At 48.5% G+C, this 26368-nt stretch overlaps 1 protein-coding gene across 3 annotated transcripts in view; it reads left to right on the top strand.

Annotated features, from left to right (window-relative positions):
* The window catches only part of LOC138750798 (interferon-induced, double-stranded RNA-activated protein kinase-like), a 90733-nt gene that overhangs the window by 32014 nt on the left and 32351 nt on the right, over positions 1–26368 (top strand). For all 3 annotated transcript variants that reach the window (XM_069912938.1, XM_069912936.1, XM_069912935.1), the window contains 3 exons: positions 22043–22091; positions 23903–23931; positions 25534–25564. In XM_069912938.1, coding sequence (XP_069769039.1) covers positions 22043–22091; positions 23903–23931; positions 25534–25564 — 109 coding nt within the window. The remainder of the gene's footprint in view (positions 1–22042; positions 22092–23902; positions 23932–25533; positions 25565–26368) is intronic.

The raw sequence follows: 26368 nt of genomic DNA, 5'->3' as shown, positions 1-26368 counted from the left end.
AATATTTATTTATTTGTATAGATGAAACACTTGTCCTGCATATGTATTATTTGTCTGTACGTGTTATGTCTGGTTGCGTGTCTGCATGTGTTGCACTGAGGACTGGAGAACGCTGTTTCGTTGGGTTGTACTTGTACAATCAGATGACAATAAACTTGACTTGAGAGAGCAAAACTAATTCTAATAACACTTACAGAACTGTAAACCAGTTTGTGACTGATGACTGAAATGAACGTTCTTTCTCATCAGCATAACAGAAGACCAGGTGTCACCGATTTCTTCGGGACTCTATAATTATTTAAATAGAAAACACAGCTCGGGAGATCGTTTCAGAAGAGTTTATTGACAAGGTTAACAACCGAGACTCTGCCCTTATCAGGCAGAGAACAAGCTTTTCTAACCCAAAGCAAACAAGCCTTTAATCAATTGCTAAAGGATATGTACTCCCCCTCGCATAGTACGGTTACAAGACAGATCGAAAAGCAGGAAACCTACAAGGACACATCCTTATCACATTCCAACAACTTCGTGTGAGTTACTCCCTCACCTTCTTCTGTCTTGGCGTCTACTTGATTAAAGTCATGTTCCCTTCCACAGTTCCCTCCTTGTAGATCAAAGATCTACACCACTAAGGGAGCATCCTCTTTGTCCTGACGATTGGATATGTCCTCTTGATACACTCGCTGCTGTACCCTTTTTATTGTCTCGTTAACCTGTCCCATGAGTGTGCGCACTCTAACCCACATGCAAATGATCACCATAAATAAGGCCACTAGGGCCATGAACATAATCACAACAGGGTGCCATGCAAGGTGTAGGGTGGACGAGGCTCTGGGTGACCATCCCTTAAAAATGCCCCACCAGTGATGGACACTAAGTTGCGTGACCTGGACGGCTATTCACACCAGTTGTCCCTCCTTGTAAGTCAGGTCAACCTTAAGGTGCGACCTAGTTTCTGGAGCATTATGGTGATTTGCTCATTTTCTTTTAGCAACTGGCTATAATTCACTGTCGGCCTGAGTAAGGGGGCGAGATGGGCAGCTCTGTCTTCACTAACCTGTGTCATAGAACCTATGCGAAAAAGATCATTCTCCCGAGGGATATGGATTGTGTAGACCTTTTCTAAACAACCAGGAAAAGGGGGAGAGAATATCTTTTGGCTGTTCATGATTATCTCCGAATGCCCGTACATACATACTTCATGGGATCGCACCTCCACTACAACGGTCCGGTTTACGGCCACTAGCAGCCAAGTGCACGTGCCCTCTGTATGTTTCATAGTGCACGGGTCATACAGAGCAGAATGTCGCGGACATAGCATCCCATCAGACCATTGCGCACAAGACTGTTCAGTGTGTGCGCGACCGTCCTCATCTACCCAGGTTCCTCGGAATATCGGCTCCCAGAATTGTGCTCCGAACAGTTGGGGGATTAGCACGAACTGGCACCAGGTGGATGCATTCTGTCCTTTCACTAGCTGCATGGTGACATTGCATCCCCTACCGTCACAGCGTGTATGCTGCGGGTCTGGGTGGAGCCAATACTGCATCAGGTTAAACATAACTTTCCAAGTTGCCGTATGATGAGACAATGCCTTTCTTTCTAGTTCTGCCCGAAGTAACTCAATCAAGATCTCTGAGAGCACACAGCTCGTATAGCTGTGCACCACCCCGGTTTCCCCCAAGACATTTCCTATCTCAGCCATCAGTCGCGCAGTATGGGTCCATCTTCGCATTTGGGCTCGATATCCCAATTCTATCTCCTCCAGCACTGTGTTTCCCCATGCATTTTTGATTCTGATTCCTTCCCCAACCTTAGTCCCTACCTTCTGTATCGTCTCAATATCTGCAGCATTCAATATTCCCATTCCAGTCCCTACACATCCCAGGACTCCTACTAGTCCCTGTTTACCACGGCGTTGAGCCACCTTTAGTCCAGGGTAGACATTCTGGCAGGCTCTAGTATTGTCTGAGATATCATACCGGATATGGAGGGTGAGGTTTATAAGCGGGGACGACTGCAGCACCTTCTGGCAAGTCTCAAAGTGTGTTGGTGTGTCTGCAGGGGGACTAGCGGCTGTCCTTGTGGATAGGAGGTTTATGGTTACTGCTGTGGGGCCCGCCGTTGTTGGTACTGGGGCTAAGTCCTCATCCTCTCGGTAAAAGACGTAAGCATAATTCGTGTTGAGCACTCCCTTTTTGCATTCCCCAATATTGTAGAGCTCGTCGAAAGAACCAAAGACTTGTTGATCCAAACCAAGGCTTTTATTAGCAAAAGACAGGAGCTCTTCACAGGTGGCCGACCAGTCCGGAATAATCCGACCTGGCTAGGGACACAACCCTTTAAGGCCCAGACAGTAGGCGTGGCTAAGCTCTCAGGCAATTGCTGTAAGCACAGTCTAGATACTGTAACTATATACACTATATACATTGGTGATAGATCTGTACTATCACACCAATCCATCGCAATAAGTTGGGGAAAACATTTCCCCCTCACCACGCTTTGCTCCAGGGGGGCTCAGGGGTCTAAAGGTCATTGTAAGGTTCTCGGTTTTGTTTTGGAGAGGTCTTATTGTTAGTTCTGGTGACGCCCCGCACCCCAGGAACCCTGACTGATCCCCATTCCAGATGATTCTACGATACATAGTGGAATTGTCCCAGCATCCCTTAGCATCAGGGTTCTTCTCGGGAAAGATCTTGACTGTCTCCTCTGTGGTTACTTCCGTCAATCCCCCCAGTATCTTGATTGCTGTCCGTGCAAGCATCGCCTTTGTCTGTATCATGCCCAACCCAGTACCACCGGGTTGCGTGGATCCAGCCGTCCAGTGCATCTAACTTTAAGGCGGTTCTTGTAACTAGGAGGACTTGGGAGGGTCCTTTTCACCAAGGGGAGAAAAGAACAGTCGTGAGTGCTTTCACCATTACCTGATCTCCTGGTAAAAATGGGTGGGTGTTTTCCTCCAGCCATGGTCCTTAGGCAGCTTTCATCTTATCTTACATTCATAGGGCAGCCTCACACAACCCTTGGGCATATGCTAGGGTGCTTTCCTGTATCCAAACCTTGGTAACCTCATCTGGCATCATGGGGGGTCTTATTCCCATGTTCATGGGGTGCCCCATCAGAGCCTCGTGTGGTGTCAATTTTGTATTCCGATTTGCCTGATTGCGTAGGGTGTATAATGCTATAGGCAAGGCTTCTGGCCAGGGTAGTCCTGTCTCGCCACACTTTCTTTCCAGTCCCCTTTTTACTTCTCCATTTAATCTCTCCACCATACCAAAAGATTGAGGCTGATACGGTATGTGGAATTTCCAATCTATGCCCATTATTTCACTTACTGCAGTCACTATCTTCCACATGAAGTGGGAGCCTTGGTCGCTATTTATTCCCTGTGGGATCCCATACTGGGGAATCAATTCTTTCATCAGAATCTTAGCTACTGTCTGAGCGTCATTCCTTTTTGTCGGGTTCGCTTCTATCCATCGTGTGAACATGTCAACGATCACGAATAGATATTTAAACCCTCTACAAGCTGGCATGTGGGCAAAGTCAATCTACAAATTCTCGAAAGGAGCATGAGCAGGGGGAAGTTTATCAAATATGGCAGGCGAGTGCCCCCGATTGTTTTGCTGACAGATCAGACAGTTTCTCACCTGCCGTTCTATGTTGGTAGATATTCCAGGTGCAAACCAAATTTGCTTTATGTTATGTAGCATTCCTGCCTTTCCCAAATGGGCTTGTCCATGTGCTAATTGCACTATAGGCTGGTACAGACTTCTTGGACACACCACTCGACCATCATTGCTTTTCCATATGCCTTTGACCATCTGGCATCTGTAGGTTTCCCACGTATGCCGTTCTTGGGCAGAAACCCCCTCCTGTGCAGTTTTCAATTCTAATTCCTGTATCATTTGGTATTGCTCAGGAGTGTTGACCTCTCGCTTGAGGGTCATGGGTAACATGGGGTTCTGTTGGCTGGTGACTAGTTTGGCCGCCATGTCGGCCCGCTCATTTCCCCTTGACACAGGATTGTTCTGATTGATGTGAGCCTGACATTTAGCAATCATCAACTCTGCCGGGAGTTGGATGGCTTCTATTAGGCCCTCTATCATTTCCGCATGTCTTATCCCCTTCCCAATGGCTGGAATGAACCCTCTATTTTTCCATTTCTGGCCGAAATTGTGGGTCACCCCAAAAGCGTACTGAGAATCAGTATAGATATTTGCTCTTTTTCCGTCTGCCAATACAGACGCTCTAGTTAAGGCAAACAGTTCTGCCATTTGTGAAGTGGTGCCTTCCATTAGGGCATATGCCTCGATAGTTTCATCATCATTCACTATGGCGTACTCCGCATATAGCATCTCATCCCGGAGCCGGTGTGAAGACCCATCAACGTATAAGGTGATATCTGCTTCTATTGGGTCAGTCTTTAGGTCAGGTCACATGCTCGGTCAGTGCCACACAGTCGTGTCCTTCGTGATCTTCCTCTTCTGTTTCAGACAATTGCAGGGTTGTAAGAGCCTGATCTTTTGTAAGTGTAATTGGGTCGGGATAGCAGTACCTGTCCTTCGGGCTGTAGTGAAATGCTATGTCGATGTCAAGTTGAGCAACAGTAGTACAGCATGATCTGTGACCACTGTGCATGGCCGATCCTGCACCAGCGATACTGATTTTTCTACTATCTCTGCCGTGGCAGCCACCGCCCGCAGACACGGGGGCATCCCAATTAATCTTAACAGGAGTTTGGTGGAGTAGTAGGCTACAGGCCTCTTCCCTCCTCCGTGCTGTTGCACCAGCAAGCAAATCCCTTCTTCTCTGCTACATATAGCGTGAAGGGTTCCTCATAATTAGGGAGGCCCAAAGCAGGGGCTTGTGTCAGAGCCTGTTTAAGATTCGGAAAGGCTTGCTCTCTTTCCTTTGTCCACTGCACTTCCTCCGGTTCTCCCTTCACAGTAACTGCTCTTAGTGCTGCGTCCATTTCTCGATATTCTGGTATCCACTCTCTGCAGTATCCCACTATGCCCAGGAAAGCCAGGATTCCCTTTTTTGTGGTTGGTTTACTTATCTGGCATACAGCTGCTATCCTTTCTGGGCCCACTCTTCGCTCTCCCTCCTGTAAAATATATCCCAAATATTTTACTTCCGTCTGGCAGAATTGCATTTTCTGCATGGAGGCATGGTGGCCCCGGCAGGCGAGGAGTTGTAGCAAAGCGACAGTATCTTCAATGCATGCAGCCTCGTCGGGGGAGGCTACTAACAGGTCGTCCGCATATTGCAAAAGGGTCGAACCCTGGGCAGGGTGAGCTCCGTCAGGTCTCTTCGCACGGCGACTGGGTATACGGTTGGGCTTTCGGTATAGCCCTGGGCAAGGCGTGTCCATGTATACTGTTGGCCCTCATAGGTAAAAGCGAAGAGGTATTGACTCTCTTTTGCGAGTGGTATGGAGAAGAGGGCAGAACACAGGTCAATGACAGAAAGTTGTGGTGGTGGCAGGTATGGCGCACAGGACAGTGTTCGTGTCTGGGACCCCTGATGCGGTTGACACCACAATGTCATTTATGGCCCTGAGGTCCTGGACAAATCTCCAGACGTTCTTGTCCTTCTTTGGTATGGGCAAGATTGGCCTATTGCAGGGGCTTTGTGTTTGAACAAGCACTCCCTGTCGTTCCAGGTCGTCTTTGATGCCTCGTACGCCTTCAACAGCGGCCAGAGAAAGGCGATATTGTTTTACTGCTGGCAGGGGTGCTCTCTCCCTCACTGTAACCTTATGTGACGGGGCAGTATATACAAAGCCCACATGCGTAATTGACTGTGCCCACACTTCCATGGAGACCTGCACTAGGGCAGCCGGCCATCTATAGTGGATTGACTCTGCAGGTTTGGCGGAAGGACGCCGGCACTATTTTCTTTCCCACCTGAATGCTACCGGTGTCAGGGAAGTGAAAGAGGATGTCTACACTGAAGTCTCCTTCTTTCAACCATAAGTCAGCGTATGCCTCGCAAGCCCTTTCTGCCCGGTGTTAGGGTTCTCGCAGCCAGCGATCGTGTTTCTGCAAAGTCGTGACCATCTGTCCCATGTCTTTCGGCTGATGAGGTTGACGCACTGCCAAGGAGACGTATGGGGCTGTGCGTGGCAGTCGGAAACGAGATGTCTGGTCCAGGCTTAATTTGGCCTGTGCCCCTATGCCCTCTGGTCTGAAAAGCAGTTGCGGACCCACAGTTACCTCCTCAGAGTCCCCTTGTCCCGTTATATGTGGGACCTCCTCTCCGGGCGCAAAATACCTAGATGACACATGGAGGTCCTTTACCTCAGCCACAATTTGCAGGACAGCACCCAGTTGCTGCAGGGTCGAAAATTCCTGTGACCTTTGTAATAACCTCATTACTTCTTCCAATTGTTCAAGAAAGGGGATAGTCTCTAGCCACCAACCAAAGTGAGTTGGATTTCTGTTCATATCGAGTTCATCGTCTGCTGTTGTGCGGATGAGCTGATATGTGTGAGAGGTGGGCAAATCCATAAATATTTCCTCCTCTGTGCAGTACAACGTCGCATTCATTTTGCACAGAGCCTGTCTCCTAATATGGGGACTGGGGTAATGGCTGAAACAATAAGCTCTTCTTGTTTCTTGGTGTATCCAACCATTAGGGTCATTGGTTGTGAAAGCGGATCTACCATGGGACTACCATATACCCCAGTGCTGCCAAGGATGGCGGTACAAAGGACATGGTGGCTCTGGTATCAACCAACATTAAACTCTTCCCCCTCTCCCAATTTTACACTGATCATGGGTTGGGTCTCTCCGCTGGAGGACAATTGGATGAGGGGACCCTACACCACCAGTTCCTCTGGGCACCCCTATGGGTTCGGTTGTCGAAAAGAGAATTGGGGTCACTGGCCATAAGCGTCACAGTTCTGGCTCAGGTTAGAGTATGAATCTACCTGGGGTCTGAATTCCTCTGGGCATCGGGTACCCTCCTTTTGCCAGCCTCTACCTCGGGATGGACTTTTACACTCCCGCGCCCAATGGGCCCTTTTTCTGCAGTTGTGGCACTGATCGTTACCCTTATCTCGGGATCTACCTTGTCCTCTCTCTTCTCCCTTCATGTGCATATAAAACTGTCTGTCTCGCTTTTCCTTTTGCGTAAACAGTCCTTCCCTGTCCATATTAGCCAATTTCTTTGGCTTGGCTTCGCGGACGAAGATTTATGGAGGGGGTAAAAAGTCCACGTCAGCTGCAGGCTCGTTTGTGGCTGACCAGTCCGATGCGGGACAGGCAGACACGATTGCAGCGGTTGCAAGGGAAAATTGGTTGGTTGGGGTTGGGTGTTGGGTTTTTCCTCCTTTGCCTTTTGTCAGTGAGGTGGGCTCTGCGGTCTTCTTCAAAGGAGGCTGCTGCCCGCCAAACTGTGAGGCGCCAAGATGCACGGTTTGAGGCGTTATCAGCCCACTGGCGGTGGTCAATGTGGCAGGCACCAAGAGATTTCTTTAGGCAGTCCTTGTACCTTTTCTTTGGTGCACCTCTGTCACGGTGGCCAGTGGAGAGCTCGCCATATAATACGATCTTGGGAAGGCGATGGTCCTCCATTCTGGAGACGTGACCCATCCAGCGCAGCTGGATCTTCAGCAGCGTGGACTCGATGCTGTCGACCTCTGCCATGATAGTATCCCCCCAGTTCTTTCCTTGCCAATCCAATTGCTTCATCTTATATATTTTTACATTTTGGGGCAGCATACAATTCAGCAAGGTTTGTACCGCAAAGGTCTGGTTATCATGTAGAGGCACCCCAGCATTTTCCTCCCAGGTGTTTTTAAATCGAATTACGAATTCCATCATCTCGTCTCCTGTTTTCTGGAGACAGTGGGTGACCTCTCCAATATCCCCGTGTCTTTTGGCACTCCGCATTATAGCTTCTCTTCCCCTGTTGTGCAACCAGTGGACCATTATCTGCCATAGTGTCGTCTGTCCACCAATCCCCATTCTCTCCAGGCGGTACAGTGAATGATTCTTTCACCGCCTGCCAATGAGAGCCGTAAGTGGCCTGAAGTAACGACCAGACATCTCCTAGTAGGGGATGGTAAAGGTGACCAGGTCTGGTCCAGCAAGGAGTGAAATCTAGTGGGGGGCTTTAACGGGGTCAGGGGCATAGTGATCATATCCTGCGCCTTAGCTGGTGTCCAGGGTTTCAAGATTGGGGTGTTGCCTATCATAACTCTAGGGTATCGAGTAGTAGAATCAGGTAGACCAGCTTTGGTCTGACTCCGGGTACGGACCTGTGTCCTGGGATTCCCTTCCTCTTCCTCAGCGCCCTCCATCCTCGGGAGGTTCCCTCTCACTGGGGGAATCCCTGGGCGGCGTGGTCTCATCCAGGGGTGCGGGTGGGACACTTGCAGGAGCAGGTACAGGTGGAGGTATTAGACCAGCTGCCGCCCCCACTGGCAAGGCAGCTCCCGGCATTTGTTGGTGGCCATAGGTGGTGGCGGTCTGAATTAGATCATCCCATCCTTTCCTGTCATAGTTTGTGGATACAGCAGGACAGGTTGGGGGGCTCTCATGTTCGGGTTGGGATATGGAGGTGGTTGGTTTGTGGGGCTTGAAGGTGATTTACTCTGCGGCGATTTAGGCCAAGGTTGGTGGTGCCCTGCCACATTGGTCCAGGCTATAAAACAGTCTCTAAAATAATTAACATCCCACGTCGGATCCCCTCCTCTTGACTGAACGTCATCTTTGAAGTAGGATATTACTTTTAAGTCAAGTGTTCCCTTATATGGCCAGTCTCCCTGGTACCATCCGTAGAGATTGTTACTGAACCGTATGGCATAGTTCTAATTACCCATCTCATTCATTACGATGTCCGCTGGCGAGCCTGGAGGCTGCAGTGGGTCTCCTACCAGTTCCTTTCGTTTGCGTTGTTTCGATCTTGCCTTCGTAGATCTTCCCATGGCAGGCTTAGGCTTTATCCCGGGAACGGAACCAGCTGCTCGACCGGGCTCTGTCTCTTTAGTCTGACAATTTCCCATCTGTCTGCAGACTTAACAGAATTAGGATACACGAGATAGCAAAGCGACAACAGTTTTCTTCCACCTTTATGCACGTCACCGGTGTCTCTTCCTTCCACGTAGTCGCCCTGGGCTGCTTTAGAGTTCAATTTACCTAAGTCTTATCATTGTCTCACTCTGTCCTTGCGGAGGTCTCGACGTTTACCTCACCCTTCTATAAAGGGGTCTTGGTGTGTGAGCCTGCTTCACCCCCTTTCAGCTGGGTTCTTGGTCAGGGCCGTTGCCCGCTCACTTCTGTCCGTGATCCTGCAAACGAGGATCCTGCTTGCAGCACCAGATTCTGTCGCCGATTTCTTCGGGACTCTATAATTATTTAAGTAGAAAACACAGCCCGGGAGATCGTTTCAGAAGAGTTTATTAACTAGGTTAACCTTGGAGAGTCCACAACCGAGACTCTGCCCGTATCAGGTAGAGAACAAGCTTTTCTAACCCAAAACAAACAAGTCTTTAATCATTTGCTACTGGATATGTACTCCCTCTCACACAGTACGGTTGGTTACAAGACAAATCAAAAAGCAGGAAACAGACAAGGACGCATCCTTATCACATTCCAACAACTTTGTGTGAGTTACGCCCTCATCTTCTTCTGTCTTGGCGTCTACTTGATTAAAGTCATATTCCCTTCCAGACCCAGGTGGCTCAGGATGAGAAGAAGAGGGATCTATTGACTGACTCCAACAAATCTGTGAACTCTGAAGAATTAATTTGCATGAGGGTACAGTAGACGCAGCATGTTCCATTCGGCGAAGTTCGTTGTTTGTGAGCATGTGTGTTGATTTAGGTCATTAATTGCCGAACAAAGGGAATCGACTGGATGTCATTTCCCAGGAGGGGAAAACTTTCCGTGCACTGAGTAATCGAGACTCGTGCTTTTCCCATTTTTGAATCTTCACCCTTCCCTCTTTCCATAACCCTCTCTCTGCCCCTGAATCCCCTCCCTCCATATAACCCCCTCCAGCCCTACACCCCTCCTTCTCTCTGTAACAGCCTCTGGCCCAAACCCCCCTCTCTATGTAACCCCTTTGACCCTGACTCCCCTCCCTCCCTATAATGCCCTTCAGCCCTACACCCCCTTTCTGTAACCCTTCTCCAGCCATGAACCCCTTCTCACTGTAACCCCTTTGACCCCAACACTCCTCCCTCTCTATAACCCCCTCCAGCCCTAAACCCCCTCTCTGTAACCCCATCTGACCCCTACACCTCCCTCTCTATAACCCCCTCTCTGTAACTCCATGTAACCCCTACACTCCTCCCTCTCTATAACCCCCTCTGGCCCTCAACCCCCTCTCTCTGTAACCCCATTTGACCCCTACACTCCTCCCTCTCTATTATAACCCCCTCTGGCCCTAAACCCCCTCTCTGTAACCCCATCTAACCCCTACACTCCTTTCTCTCTCTATAATCCCTTCCATCCCTCCAATTTTTGTGTAATTTTGCACCACCTGCTGGTTGACTTACCAGAGAAGCCTGGTTGGTGCAGCGGTCAATGCAACAACTTTACTGCGCTGGTGATGGGGACCTGGGTTTGAATCCCGTGGTGTCTGTAAGGAGTTTGTACTTTCTCCCTGTGTCTGCATGGGTTTTCCCTGGGGGCTCCAGTTTCCTCCCACCATTTGAAATGTACCGGCGTTGTCTGTTCATTGGGGGACTGGGCTCATGGGCCGAAATGGCCTGTTATCGTGCTAAATTTTTAAAAAATTAGTATGTTAAACCTTTCACTGTACACAAGTCAATTCATCCCCCGGGAGAGAAGACCATCTGTTTTCTTCTTTAGGCCCTCGCAGCAGGCAAGAGCCTTCCTAGGTGGGATTCCCCAGGCTCACTCATGTCCTTGCAGAGAATACCCAGCACCCTTTTCCCAGGAGGATCATGCACGAAGAACGTTCCCCATTGCAGGGTTTATACTTCAACTCGTATGTTCAGGTTGCTCTGTCATTTGAAAGCACATCTGTTCATGTCCAGCGCAATTACACAGGAAAGCTCAGTCACACCTGGTGGCCTGTGCAACTGAGGTACTTGTTCAATCACCTACTTCCAGGACTATCTTTCCCTCACTCCTGATGAAGGGTCGTCAACTTGAAGAGCTAACTCTGTCTCCCTTTCCATAGACGTTGCCTGACCTATTGAGCTTTTGCATTATCTTTATGGCACTTTCACAAGCAGTTTTAGGGTAAAAGCCAAACGCTGTGTTGACATCATATGAATGTGGTGCCCTGAGGTAGCAGCAAACAAGCACAAAACTCAAAAGACTGTACAACAGGCTTTATTCCAGTCAAAGTCTGACCACCAGTTCATGCCTTGGCGGCTCCCCATGTGACTGGCTCAGGTCTATATTCTGGTCGGCTGATTGACAGCCGGCCAGGTGGAGTCAGCCCCTTGGGTGGTCTTCCTGCAGGTACAGAGATTGCCCCCTGCAGTCGGCTGGTGGTTGTATCCCCACAGAGAACACAGTTGAGAAACTCTGGCTCCATATCTTCACACTTGGCTATCTTTTCAAATGTAAGGAGTTCTCTGTTTTAAATTATTTTTTCCTTGATGGGTTGCAGTCAGCCAACAGTTCACAAAGTACAGTCGGAAATTTAAACGATTTGCAAAAGAAGAAACTGTCTTATTCCTTCAAGGAAATGGACAAGCATGAACTTCCACATTGTCCAGAGTAAGAACTGTTTCGTTACTCACAGTAGGAAATTGAGAATGAAAGGGAGAAATGAGCAGGTTGGGTTGCGGGCCTTGGTGTTGAGGCTTTGGGGTTACCTTGGTGTTTAGAGATTTGCAGGAAGTTTGTGGGTAGGCATGGAGGACATGGTTTTACTATGCGGAATCCAGAACAAGGGGCCATGAGTATTTGAGGGCTGCTCATTGCCTGAGTGGAAGCGAGACTCCAGGGAGTGTTGGTACTTACTGTCAGGAGGAAAGTTGAGGGAGCCACTGAGAAGGGTGAGGCGAGATGAGCCAGGGTGGTGGGAGGACTTGGTGTCTAATGGTACACTCTGGGCTGGCGGTTCATTGTAATTCTCTTAAATGTCTTTTACACTTAATCCGATTCTTCTACACAGCTAAAATTCACCTTTTCATGAATGCAAGTCAGAGCCAATTAATAGGGTAAAATTAATTAAGCATTTATTCTTCCAAAAATAAAGCTTTTTCACAATAAATTATTGAGTCTTTTTCACATCCACACTTTTCCATTACACTACATTGTTGCATTTGTCCTCTATTTAACACCATTGGCACCTTGTCATTACTCTCTCCTTGGTTGTTTGAGGGCTTTCCACTTCACCTCAACCCTTCAATGCTCACTAATAGAAGACTGGGGCCCTTCCCCACCATCCTCTGGGTGCCCGATCCTCTGGGCACCCCTCAGCACGTCCCCCTGCAGCCTGCAGTGTGCAATTCGGCAGCACTCCATCACTGACATCCCCATCTGCTGAAAGACTGACAGGTTGCGGGCGGGCCAAAGGGTGAGTTGTTGCTGAGCAACGAATGAACTGCTCATACAAACCCGCCCAGGCTCAACTATTTACTTAACAATATTTATTTATCTTTCTATATGTATGTATACATATAGAATATGTATTCTATATACACAGCAAGTGAACCGTTTGTGTGTGCGGGTGCTATGTCTGTCTGTGCGCATGTTCTCTGCACTGAGGACTGAAGAATGCCATTTCATCCAGTTGTAATACATGTGGATGATGATAAACCTGGACGTGAATGTGCAGGCGTCCCTGGGAACAGCCTGAAAGTCAGAGAGTCCCCTGTGTTGCTGCTGCTGGTGGGGAGGGTCTGTAACAAGGACTCTCGCGTCCTTCTTCACACTTAGTAACAATCGTAGGGTGTTGATGTGAGGATTAGGGAGCGAGGGATTGATTCAGCTCAGCTACGGGACTTCCCCCCCCCCCCCCCACCACCGCGCCCCAGGTTGTGTCAGCTCTTTAGACCCATTCTTTCCCCGTAGCTCTGAAATTTCTTCCTCTTCAGACATTTATCCCCTTTTCCCTTTTTAAAAAAAATCTCTCCTGACTCTTTCAGTCCATCAGTTCCAAATCCTGATAATCCACTGTTCCAAAAACAAAAGGTTGGAATTTTATTTTTCCCCAGCAACGAGGAAGCAAGACGTGGTTTGTCAAAAGCTCTGGATTAGGGATCCGCGCACGGTGTGATCCAGAAGCAGATCCATTAATGCCAACTGAAAGATCAGGCAATGAATAGCTGTGAAGATCTGCCACAGAAGAGTTCAGGTTTATTGTCGTACATACACACCCCAGTGAAATAGCGTCTCTCTGGACCACGCTGCACACTTGAACCCATAAATAATCAAACTAAAGTATATAAATCTTTGGGATGATTTACTCCATTACAGGACACTGTTCATCAATCTCACCACTTTACTGACAATAACCACACCAGCAGTGCGAGTATAAGACATCTTTAATAAACTAATATGTACACTACGAGGTCTTGTCTCTCTGCAAGACGAACCTGGAAGGCTAGACTGTAGCTCCGGACTGCTTTATAGACAAGGTCACTGGGATGACCCCTGGTGACCTAGTGGTGTCACCACTAGGTCACCACATATCACCACATTCACCCCCCCCTTAAAAAATTGTTATTCCCCCCACCCCCGTCCTCCTTTCCTTGTTTGTAAGTTCATAAGTCCAAAGTTTTTGTGGCTTTTGTTGCCTTCTGGACCTCCTCGGTAGTGGTAAAGGGGTGGGGAGTCCGGTCTGCCTTTCAGCCTTTCTTGATGGAGGTATGGGAGTGGGAAATACTGGTTGGTCATGTGGCCATGTGGGCTGGGGATCCTCTTGTATGGGATTAGGTCCTGCCATCAAGTCTAGGGTGGTGATATTTTGTGGGGACAGTGAACTCAGGGTCCTGATTTCCGGGGTGGGTGGTATTGTCCTCTAGGGTGACTCGATGGACGACTGTTCTAGTGACTGCTGCTGTGCTCCTTGTTGATCTGTAGACATCTGTGTTTCCTCCGCATTGCTCACACATTCGGCAGGCGTGAGATCCCTGGTGGCCACCGAGTCTTCTCTTCCATCTGGGAATGTGTCGAAGGCGTACTGAGGGTTCGCGTGCCTCAACTCCACTTGATCCACCAGCGGGTCCGCTTTGTGGGGTCTGCAGTGCTTCCGGAGGAGAACAGGTCCTGGTGTCATCATTCATTTAGGCAGCACTGTGACCATCGTGGCTTTCCTTGTGGAAGAAAAGATACGGTCATGTGGGGTCATGTTAGTGGCAGTACACAACAAAGAACGTATAGAGTGTAGGGCTTCTGGCAACACTTCTTGCCATCTAGTAACAGGTAGGTCTTTTGCTTTTAAGGTCAAGAGGACTGTTTTCCAGATAGTGATATTTTCCCTTTCGACTTGTCCATTCCCCTTGGGATTGTAACTTGTAGCGCAGTTGGTAGCAATCCCTCTCTTGTGCAGGTATTGCTGTACTTCTGCGCTCATGAATGCAGCACCCCTGTCTGTGTGTATGTAGTTCAGGTACCCAAATATGCTGAAGATGGGTTGGAGACATTTTATAACAGTGGCTGCTGATACATCAGAACACGGGATTGCGAAGGGGAAACGGGAATATTCATCTATCCACAAGTGCAGGATTTTGTTGTTCTTAATTCTCTCCCTGTTCTGGTTATCGAAATTAAAAGCCACAGACCATTGGTCTGTGACGAGGATGAAATGTTTGCAGGCCAGATAATGTCGCCAGTGCCTTACTGCTTCCACAATGGCTAGGGCACCCTTCTCTACTGCTGAGTGTCTTACCTCAGGGGAGAAAAAGGTTGTCCGTCTTGGTTTAGGGTGGCTGCCAGAGCCACATCTGATGTATCCATTTCTACTTGATCGATCATCTATGGACCGCATGGTAGCTTTAGTGATGTGGTTCCTAATGTCCCTGAATGCTCTGGTGGCTGCTGGGCACAGTGGGAAAACAGGCTTTTTTAAGTGGGCGGGCCCTGTCAGCGTAGTTGGGGACCCATTGGGCACAGTAAGCAAACAGTGCCAAACACCTCTTTAGTGCTTTCAGCATGTGTGGCACTGGGAGGTCTAGGAGAGGGCGCATACGGGCTGGGTCTGGGCTGATTTCCCCGTTCTGCACTATGTAGCCCAGGATTGGCAACTTCCTGGCGCTAAAGACGCATTTGTCCCTGTTGTATGTTAGGTTCCTTTCCTCGGCTGCCTGGAAGAAGCGTTTTAAATTCATGTCGTGATCCCCCTGAGTGGCCACAGATTGTCACGTTGTCTAAGTAGGGGAACACCGCTTTCAGTTGGAACTCATCTACTATTCGGTCCATTTCTCTCTGAAACAAGGACACTCCATAGGTGACACCGAAGAGGAGCCGCAGAAATTGATACAGCCTGCTGTGTGCTTCAAATACCTTGTAAATGCGATCGCTGTTTTTAATGGGCAGTTGGTGGTATGCTGCCTTCAGGTCTATGGTGGAGAACACCTTATACTGCGCAATGTTGTTGACCATGTCTGCTATGCGTGGCAGGGGATAGGCATCTAGTTGTGTAAATTTGTTGATTGTCTGCCTGAAATCCACTACCATGCACAGTTTTTTTCCTGACTTTACTACAACCACCTGGGCTCTCCAGGGGCTGGTGCTCTGCTCTATGATGCCCTCCTGTAGTAGCCTGTGGACCTCTGTCCTAATGAAGGCTCTGTCCCTCGGGCTGTACCTCCTGCTCTTTGTGGCTATTGGTGTGCATTCTGGGGTCAGGTATGTGAAAAGTGGAGGGGGTTGTTAGAAACAGAAGTACCTTCACAGAAATTGCTCGAGACAAAAATTGAGAACAAAGAACATTTATTATACAACAGTGCAAAGTTGGGTGCTTCCCCTTACCCTGGGAATACACGCACACACACTGGGGCTCACCCAACTTTTATACAGTTGATTTCAGAATAGGAATACCCTCCCCCTTACATTCTTCTGCGTCCTGGATGAGTTTGGCATTAGGCAATCCTGTCTGCCTACGTGCTGTTTCTGTGAACTTGGAGGACCAAGGGGTATCCTGTAGGTGTCCCATCATGTCATTGTCCTTATTCACACCTTCCTGACTCTCAGGGCTGACTAACTTCTTACATGCAGAACTTGCTAATTCTGTCTAAGGCTAGAAGACCCTTATCTTATTCAGACTAACTTTACTTCCTACATTCTAATATCTATTCTTATCCTATTCATGCTGGCTTTATTCATTACCCATATATCTATACTAGTTTCCTCATCTTCATATTTTTATATCAGTGTTACTCATCTCTCACAGGGTTTATGTTCAGGACAGACAGGCTGCAGTGTTGTTTCTTCGTAAGGCGTAGTGGGGGGGTGAGGCCCGTTGTGCACTATTGTAATGCTTTCTGACACTGAAAATCTAACCCCAATAGTACCGGGGCACAGAGGTGAGGGAGCACTAGTAATTTGAACCCTTTGTATTTTGTGCCTTGGATTTCTAGAGTAACCTTGCAAAACTGTTTTACCTCAGCCGCAAGGCTGCTGGCTGCTAACAGGATCTGGTGCTCACTCGGGCATGTGGGGAGGGAAAGGTGGTTAACTAACCCCTGGTCAAGGAAACTTTCAGTGCTTCCACTATCTATTAAGCAATTTACCCTCACATCATTAATTTTGATGCACACAATGGCATCAGATAAGTTGTGTGGACTCGCCTGATTCATACATAGGGAAGCAAGTCTGGCATGTCCTTCCATCCGATAGTACTCAGCATCATATTCATCTCCTGAAGACTATGTCCTCTGCTCTGTAGCATTTGTCCAAGATGGCTGGCTGCACATGGCATTCTTCTTCTGTTTGTCTGTGGAGAAAGAAGAGCTTTCCTGCCTCTCATTAGCATGAGAATGGGCCTTAGCTATGGCCTTGGGGCTTCTGCAAAATTTTGCATAATGCCCGAGTTTTCCACAGTTGGAACAGACATTTTCTCTGGCAGGGCAGAGGGATCTGGGGTACTTTCTTTGTCCACAGAAAAAGCACTTGGGTCCCCCAAGGTGTACTGCTGTTGCTGTGAATTCCTGTGAGGCAGCGTACTTTTCTTTTCGTGGGGCTAGAGAGTCCAGCAGTGTTGCGTTTGTCCCAGCCCCAGGGTCCTGTGAGTACTCCTCCAATTCTTTCCTGGAGCATTCTAAAGCTTCTGCAATAGTCTCTGCCTCATCTAGCCCCACCATTCCTTTCTCCAGCAATCGATGTCTCGTCTCAGTGCCTGCAACAATTCTGTCCCTAATAAGGTCCTCCGCATACTCCTGAGCTGATACTGCTTTAAAGTTGCAGCCTCTCGCCAGGTCTTTCAGAGAGAGAGTATAAAGTCTCTGGCAGACTCCCCTACTTGTTGTGACCTGGTCATGAGCCTGTACCGGGCGGGAGTGGAGTTCGCTATGCCCCTTACTGTAATGCTTCTGTAAAGTGCTCATTGCCTTTTGGTAGGACCTGGCATCCTGTATAAGGGAGTAAGGGTGGTCTCCCAGCTGCGCTAACAGCAGCATTAATAGCTCTTTATCTGATGCCTCAGCACCCTCCACGTAATTCAGAAAGCATCTCTGCCAGCAGCCAAAGTGCGTGTCAGCTCTGGGATTTCTGGGGTCGAGCTCCAGCCTGTCTGGTCGCAGTACATGGTAAGCTGCAGTCTCTGGTCCCTTAGGTAATGTGGGGGAACCCCAGGGGATCGTTCCCAGTCTCCAGGTGTAGCAAGGGCAGACCCTGGGGTACTGGGAGCTGCTGGTAGAGCCTCTGTGGGGCTTGTGTCTGCTGGAGGAGTAACCTGGGTGCTTGGGGCTGTTGGCTGAGTCTGAGTCTCTGGCTTTGGGACTTTTGCAGCGGGCTTAGGGGGGATCCCAGCAGTAGCGTCAGGTCTCCGTGGTACTGGGGAAACTGCTGCAGGGGGAGTGACGGAGTGGTCGGGAATTCTGCACATACCTGGCGATCGGGAGCACGACTTGTGGAGATCCTTCCACCTGTGCTTGTAGGGCCCCGTTCTGATCGGACTGGGTTTCAGAGTCAGCGGCACCTGTATCGGCGAACCCACGGGCAGGCAGGGCTCTTGGCCGTTTCTTACCTGTCCTATCGTACTTCTGTGGTCTTCCCTGCATTCCACCATGATTCCAGTACAGCGGTCCCTCGCCGTCTCTGTCCTTTGATGCACGTGCGTGCTGGTCGTCCCCGGATTCCATTCCTCAGGAAAGGTCTCCAGGTGGTCGGGAATGTTTGTTGGAGCAGCAGCAGCTTCCATCCTAGTAGCTATGATATTAGTTTATTAAATTGTACTGACAATACCACACCAGCAGTGTGAGTATAAGACAGCTTTAATAAACTAATATGTACACTAAGAGGTCTTGTCTCTCTGCAAGACAAACCTGGAAGGCTAGATTGTAGCTCTAGACTGCTTTATATACAAGGTCACTGGGATAATCCCTGGTGACCTAGTGGTGTAATTACATATCACCACAGATTTACTCCATTACAGGACACTTTTCATCAATCTTGCACCATTCCCTAGCGAGCAGTCCTGATTTTGATGCTCCGTACAGTGTGGGTCAAAGATACTGTGTGCCGGATGGAAAGGGTCTTGTAGAATTCTCTATTTAGGCCACGCTCCCAGTCAATGTCAATAGAGGAAAGGGAACCGCAGTAATCTTCTTGGCTGTTTTAACAATCCTCTGCATCGACCTGACCTATCATAAGCGATACAAGACTCTCCTCAGGATAGATCAGCCTTAATGAACATGGATGTCGGGGTAGGTTTGAACGGCAAGGTGGTCTATTCATGCTGCTATTTTATATTCCAAATGCAAGTTAGACAAGGACTTGAAGGGAAAAATTAATTCCCAGAAAAACTAGGGGAGTGAGACAAATCGGATAGCTTAAAGTGGACATGATGGGCCAAATGATTGCGTTCAGAGTATTAGCCCTGTGTCTAATACAGCTTTGTGTGCTCAGGAAAACCTTGTCCTCTCCCAGGTTTAGTGTGCGGTGTGTAATCAATGGAAAAGAATTTCCATGTGCCTCTGGGAGCAACCTGCAGGAGGCCAAACAGAGAACTGCCATTGTTGCTTTGGAGTGACTCCGGGTGCCACCACACTATTCTGCGGCCCTACCTATCGCGGAATTTTCTTTTTTTTTTCTCGTCCTAGGGGTCTTTCCTGGTGAGTTTTTGATTAGATGTCCTCATGTCCACAAAACTCTTAACATGACTCGCATTTGAAAAATCGTGCCCTATTTTAAAGGCGTTTTGAGATGCAGAGAGCATGCGGAGTTACTCAGTATTCAGCTTGTGAGGCAAACACCCTTCCTCTTTTCTGTTAATGAAATTTAGTTCATATTTGGATCAGGAAAGGTGAGTAAAGCTGCCATTCTTGGGCAAACCAGTCTCTGGTTTAATGTCCTAAACAAGGGCAGGAAATCCTGAAAACATTCTACAGCTAAGGCAGCATCAGAGAAAGATAGAGAAAAACAGTGTTCATGTTTGAGGTTTGAAACCCTCGGGCAACCCGGTTGGCGTAGCAGTTGACACAACGCCTTTTACGGCACCAGCAATCGGGACCGGAGTTCGAGTCCCGCACTGTCTGTCAGGAGTTGGTACGTTCTCCCCATGTCTGCGTGGGTTTTTCCCGGGGGCCCCGGTTTCCTCCCACCAGGGGTGGAGGTTAATTGAGTGTAAATTGGGAAGCACGGACCAACCAGTGGCGTTCTTGCCACTGCGTAATTTTCATCTTCAACTGTTGAAGCTGTTCCCCTTTCTCGAATGCTAGTTCAGTTCTCTCTAGGGCAGCAGACCACGACCCAGCTGGTGCCCTTACTCACTCCTGCACTGACCAATGTGACAGCTTTTACTGTGCCCCCTTCTCAACCCCTGATCCCATCACCTGCTCCACCGTTATCTCTGCCACCTCTATAGGTGTCTGTGCTGCTCCAGTTCTGGGTTGCTCTCAGTGTCTTTTCACCTTTTCTGACTCTGCCCTTCAGAAGCACAAGGCCTTTTGGGCCAACTGATCTTTATTGGCAATGCTGAGTGGGTCAGGAGAGAGAAATAGATGTTTCCTTTCAGACAGAGGGCCATTTGAAAGGACTGTCACATCCGCAGATGCTGCCTGAAGTCCTGGCCACTTTCGGCAGGCTCTGTTTTTATTTTGGATTTCCTGCACCTGCAGCATGGTGCATTTTCTCCCTGTCGAAATCACAGAACAGTATATCTCCATAGGACTTGCCAGGCCATGACTGTGCTATTTCATCTCGTACCATAATTGTGCCAATTAGTCTACCTCAGCAACTGGTTCAGTCATTTGTAGCCGCTTTTTTGCAGTGACGTCATCAGCCATCGACTCTTTGAGAGTGTTGAGGGAGATAGATCGGTGGAGAGAGAAATGCTTTGCGTCTGTACACTCATGGTTTGTTAAAAGTTTGAACGCGTGCGTGTGTTTTAAAAGTATTTGGTACCTGGATATTTATTTAAGGTGGTTAAAAATCATTTCCCTCAACACCCCCCCCCCCCCATCCTCCTCCCTTCCCCTCGCATGATGTGTTTGTTCAATGTAACTCACCACAGCCCTTGTTAGTTTCAGCTGAAAGTCAGTTTTTTTAAAAAGAACTAAAAGTAGCGCCCAGCCGCTCTCCCGTCTCCGTCCCGTCCCCGTTATCCAGTGTCACTGCCAGGGTAAAGACGATTCTGTCCCGAAACAACTGGTGTCTATTTCAGTGAAACTAACCCAGTTACTGATTGTTGCTCCGTATTTTGATGCTCCTGGTGTCGGTGTCGGGGGAGGGGGGGTGAGCTTCCTCGTGAGCGTGACGTTAAACAACCCCCTCCTGCTGCCGACGTGCGGTACCGTTTCGAGCGGGACGGGGGAGTCCTCATTAGCAGGACACCAGCACTAACCACCCGTCAAAGTAATGATGTAGCTAGAAAGTAACGATGTAGCCGGGGCCTGTGTAAACAACGTTGTGGAGTTAACTTCTCCGGACCCGGCAGTATTTGGTACCTGGCGAGTTAGGCGGGCAAGGGAGGGAGGGGGACACCGGCAGCGGGAGTCGGGCGGGCGAGGGAGGGGGCGGAGACCAGCAGTGGAAGTCAGGTGGGAGAGGGGCGGGGGGGAAACCGGCAGTGGGTGTCGGGTGGGCGAGAGGGGAAAGACCGGCAGCGCGAGTCAAGTCATGCCTGAGTTGTTGTCAGGCATCAAGGCAGCATGGGCAGGACTGAGCCACTGTCCTGAGTAGCCAGTTTTTGCTGCTAGATGGCTAGCAGTCAGCTGGCACGTTCAAGTCCATTCCGTGGCCACCTAAATGTGCCAGCTGAACTCCGCTAGCCACGCCTGCAGGCGCATAATCTTCGAAACACCTAAAAGCGGCTTCAAAAGTGAAATTCCCTTTCATCCTCTCCCTCATCACCTTCTCTGCTACCACAAACAACTTTCTTTTCAAGTCAAGTTTATTGCCATCTGATTGTACAAGTACAGCCCGACAGAACAGCGTTCTCTGGTCCTCGGTGCAAAACAACCAGACATAAAACACACAGAGGCAAGCAATACATATGCAGGACAAGTATTTCATCAATACTAATAAATCAATATTGCTTTGTACATATGAGAGTCACGGTTGGTTAGTGTGAGCAAGTTCCTTTGGTCGTTCAGCATTCTCACTGACCGTGGAAAGAAGCTGTTCCTCAGCTCTGATATTCCTGTATCAGTTCCAGATCCAAAACGTTAGCTGTTTCCCCTCTCCACAGAAGATGCCAGACCTGGAGAGGATTTTCAGCCTTTCTGTTTGGATTGCTTGGTCAAGGTACTATGTTTCCAGTTTATTTGGTTGCATCTCACCCACTGTGGCTTCATTCATATAGGTGTAGGATGAACCTGGGAGAGCTGTATTTAATTTCCATGGGAGTTGCCAGGCTGGCTGTATGAATTGTTTGCTCGGAACAGGAGTGAATTAAGAGGTGTTTCATTGGTTTTCCCCCCCTTCTCATTCTCTCATAGGGAAGATGCCGATAATGGTTACAAATTGGAACCTTCTATATCCAGCCTAGTAAGTACTAATCACATCAGTGTACAACAAACATTCTCGTCCCTGGTGTCTGGATATTTGTAGGAGATTTGAAAGGGTGATCCTGGGAGATTCTGTGGCACAGGTGTTGAGAATTGACATCCACCCCCTGTGGTGCCCTTGCCAATATCGGAGCCACACATTATGCCGCGATGACTCCATATTCCTTAATGACAGAGGTGGTGGCCGTTTGTCCCCTCAAATCTGTGCCATTTCACAGAGGAATCCCATTCTCCCATTAACATTCTTTCGAGCCGTATGTATCATGGTTAATGTGGTTTATGGTGTAAAAAAAAAACCAAAAAAAAACAAAACATTATTTCGAGCCAATTCTCCTCACATTTCTGCCAATGATCACACTTCCATGCACGCTCGGGATAGTTTACAGTGGTTAATAACGCCTCCAACCACCACATGTTTGGGATGTGGGAGGGAAACCATGGGCCTGCAAACTCCACGTAGACAGCACTCGAGGTCAGGATGGAGCCTAGATCTTTGGAGCTCTTGCCCATGAGAAACAGTGGCTTTCCCAAAATTAATCTTCCAGATTATTAATGGTTTCCAATCTCACAGATACCATGGCGACACCAAATTGGTTATTGTCGCGGTGATTTTGAGCGGCACGATCAGTATAATGCTATTCCAGTGCCAGTGACCCCAGGTTTGAATTCACCTGTAAGGAGTTTGGACATTCTCGCCCTGTCCGTGTGGGTTTCCTTCGGGTGCTGTGGTTACCTCCCACCTTCCAATTCTGGGCTTGTAGGTTAATTGGTCACAAGGGTGTGTGTATTTGGGCTGGTAGGGGCTGTCACTATGCGGCATCTCTAATTTAAATTAAGTTGAAAAATTCAGGCCTCAGGATGAGCAGTTTTGGCAGATGGGTTTAAATGGTCAAACCCTTTTCCTAACTTAAAAAAATTATTTCTTCAAAATGTATTTGGTACTCTTTAAAGAACTCCTTGGCATCCTCTGCTGTGGAAATATCTGTCTCTCTATCCCTATCTTTAAAAGTATAAGTTCAGGATATACTAGTGTAAACATCCCTGGTCAGCAGGAAGGTTTCACTGCCCTGAACTCTCAAGGTTTTCAATTCAGCACTGGAGAAAGATTTGTCTGCTTTAAATGTGGCAAAACCCCTGGTATCCAGTGCCCATGGGGATTGGTGGATGCCAGACAAGAGAATTTTCCGCTTGCTTGAGATTGTGTGATTGATTGAGGGAGTGTTACTTGTTGACTCGGACATACCTTCCTGCTGACAGACATGGTCTGCATCCTCCACTCTCTGCTTTTACTGCATCTGCTCCCTCGTTCCAGGTCTCCCTCCCTGCATCCCCATCTCTGCTTCCTCCCTCCATCTCCTCTTCACACGCTTGGCACTCACTCACCCATGTCTTTCACTCAGTCTAATTCTGTCTGCTCACTCAGCACGGTCCAGACCAGAATTGTGGCAAGTCAAGCAAGAGGCAGCTTCACTGTTATAATGCAGGCACAACAAAGGCCCAATCAGCAGCTGGAAATCCAAAATTAAAGCAGAAAATGCTGGAAGCTCCCATCAGATGAAGGGACCCAAACCTAAAACATGACTGGTTCCTCTCTCCACAGTCACCACATGATATGCTAAGCATTTGCATCATTTTTTGCTTTTGTTCTATTGAATCAGCGAAAAGCTGAAGGGTTCTTGTTCCATTGCAAATCACGATTTTGTTCCTTGAAGGGATACGGTTTTAATTGTGCTTTTCACCTCTGTGTCCTGAGACATCCCACAATGATTATTCTTAATTTTTGCTTTACAGGTGAGCTCAAGTGGATCCAGAGTTAAAAGGTGCTGTCTACAACAGTGGTCCAGATCCATCTCGCGCTGCAGTCCAGATCCATCTCGCGCTGCGGTCCAGATCCATCTCGCGCAGCGGTCCAGATCCATCTCGCGCTGCGGTCCAGATCCATCTCGCGCTGCGGTCCAGATCCATCTCTCGCTGCGGTCCAGATCCATCTCGCGCTGCGGTCCAGATCCATCTCGCGCTGCGGTCCAGATCCATCTCGCGCTGCGGTCCAGATCCATCTCGCGCTGCGGTCCAGATCCATCTCGCGCTGCGGTCCAGATCCATCTATGGCAAAATGTAAAAGTAGATGACCCATTTTTTCTTAAAGTTGGTTTCAGGAGATTCAATGACCCTTGGAGAGTCCTGGGTAATATTTACTCCTCATTGGATTATGTGGTGATTAGTTATGGATAAGATTAGAACTGGAGCACACAAGGCCAATTATGATGGTATTGGGAAGGCTATTTGCAGGTAAAGGGTTTTTCTGATAAGTAGGGGCTTTTAAAAGGGAGATAGAATTTATGAATGGCATGATCCCATCGGGTCAAAGGTCGCGTTCCTGTCAGGCATGTTTCCATCAGCGTGCTCCCATTGGCATGAAGGGCATATTCCTGTCAGGGAAAAGGGCATGTTCTCATGAATGAAGGATACGGCTAGCAGGAGCAGTGGAGGCCTAGTTGACCAGAGATGATATGGCTTTGGGGGTCAATGTGGTCAGTGTGTGGAGTTACAGAATATGGGAGAGGTCCAAAATGAATATCTCTTGTCTGCATTTATCTTGGACAAAGAAATGGAGGCTGGGGAACTCGTGAAAGTAAACAGTGATGTCTAGATCTGAGTTTGTTACAGGAGGGACTGGAGGTATTAAAACACCTCAAGGTTGATAAATCCACAGGGTCTGATCAAGTAGGATCCTAGGACATAGTGGTGGGGGTGGGGGGGGGGGAAATCGCTGGTTGGGTTATTTACATCATCATTAGTAGTAGTTGAGGTCGAAGAAGACTGGAGGGTGGTGAATGTTATGCTTTTATTTCAGGAAGGCTGCAGGGAAAAGCCTGGAAACTACAATCCAATGAGTCTTGTGTCAGTCATGGCTATGTTATTGGAGGGGATTCTGAGGAAGGACGTGTGAATTTGGAAAGGCAAGGACCAAAGTCCTTCAACACTAAATCATGCCTCACTAATTTTTCCTTCAAGGGCCGGCTAGTAAGATTGATGAGGACAGGGCAGTAGATGTCAATCTGAACTTTAGTAAGGCCTTTGGCAAGCTCCGTCATGCTGGGGGTGATTCAGAAGGTTGGATTGTATGGAACCCAGTGTGAGCTGACCAACGTTGGCTTGGCAGTGGGCAGTGGTGGAGGATTGCTTTTCAGATGCAATTCCTGTGACCAGTGGCGTGGCCCTCTATTGTTTGCCAGCTGTGGTAATGATCTGGATGGTGGCGTGGTTGGTAAGTGTGTGGATGTTGAGTTTCTGGTATGGTTTCCCAAGACCTCCTTTGATCTAGCCATGTTTTTGCTTGGTTCTGGTGTGGTTACTGAAAGAGCGAATGACTGTTTTATTCTGACGGCACGACTGATAATCATTTCTTGTTCCAACTTTAGGCCTTTAGCACCCACCTGGACATCTTCTCAGGTACGAGAGCTCATTTGTCAATATTAAATCACTGTTTGAATCTTGTGCATTGTGTCTGGCATGACCAGGGTTATTGTGTAGAGAAGGTTGTCCAGCCCACGAAACCTGTGTTCCGTCCTTTCTATCTTTTATAATAGTTTTATTTACTTATTAACTACGCTCAACTATTTTGGATTAAATGCAGTTCTCACCATTCAGGCTGATCTCCAGCCCTGGTGACCCCACTTCCCATGCCCTTCCAGTGACCTAGCAGACGCTGTGTGCTCCCTCCATCCTGGATTAGACCCAGCGAGGCGATCCTCCCAGCTGACTGTCCCTCTCTCGCCCCCACCCTGTACCAAGATTGGGAGCGTGGAACTGAAGTGCAGCCAGAGCTTGGGAGAGCCCCCTCCCAAAGCAGGGGCTACAGTCTTATACGTTCCTTGTCCACATGGAAGACGGAGTCTTCCAGGCAGCATACATCCGGGAGTCTGCAAACTAACTTAAAAATTTGCGGCATGAGATTGCTCTGTGCCAAGCACCCGTTAATTGTGCTGTTATTTTCCTTTCTGTCTGTTTACTGATTTGAGGTTGGTTCCAGCCCTGTTCCTCGGCCTGTGCAAGGCTGAAGGGACAAACGTTGCTGCCACAGACATTATCTCTCTGGGAAGGCGAAGCTGCCTCTGGTACCCGGGAAGAAGGTCTGCAGTGAGAATGCGTCACTGTGAGCTGCGCACCAGCACAGGGAGAGGCGCCAGCTTCGCAAGACTTCCCGATGCTCTCTCTGCATCCTCCAATTGCCCTAGCGACCCAAGCATCTAGTCC

This window comes from Narcine bancroftii, unplaced genomic scaffold (genome assembly GCF_036971445.1).
Source record: "Narcine bancroftii isolate sNarBan1 unplaced genomic scaffold, sNarBan1.hap1 Scaffold_271, whole genome shotgun sequence".
Taxonomy (NCBI): Eukaryota; Metazoa; Chordata; class Chondrichthyes; order Torpediniformes; family Narcinidae; genus Narcine; species Narcine bancroftii.
The sequence above is the reverse complement of the archived record's forward strand: the minus strand, read 5'-3'. Positions and strand labels throughout refer to the sequence as shown.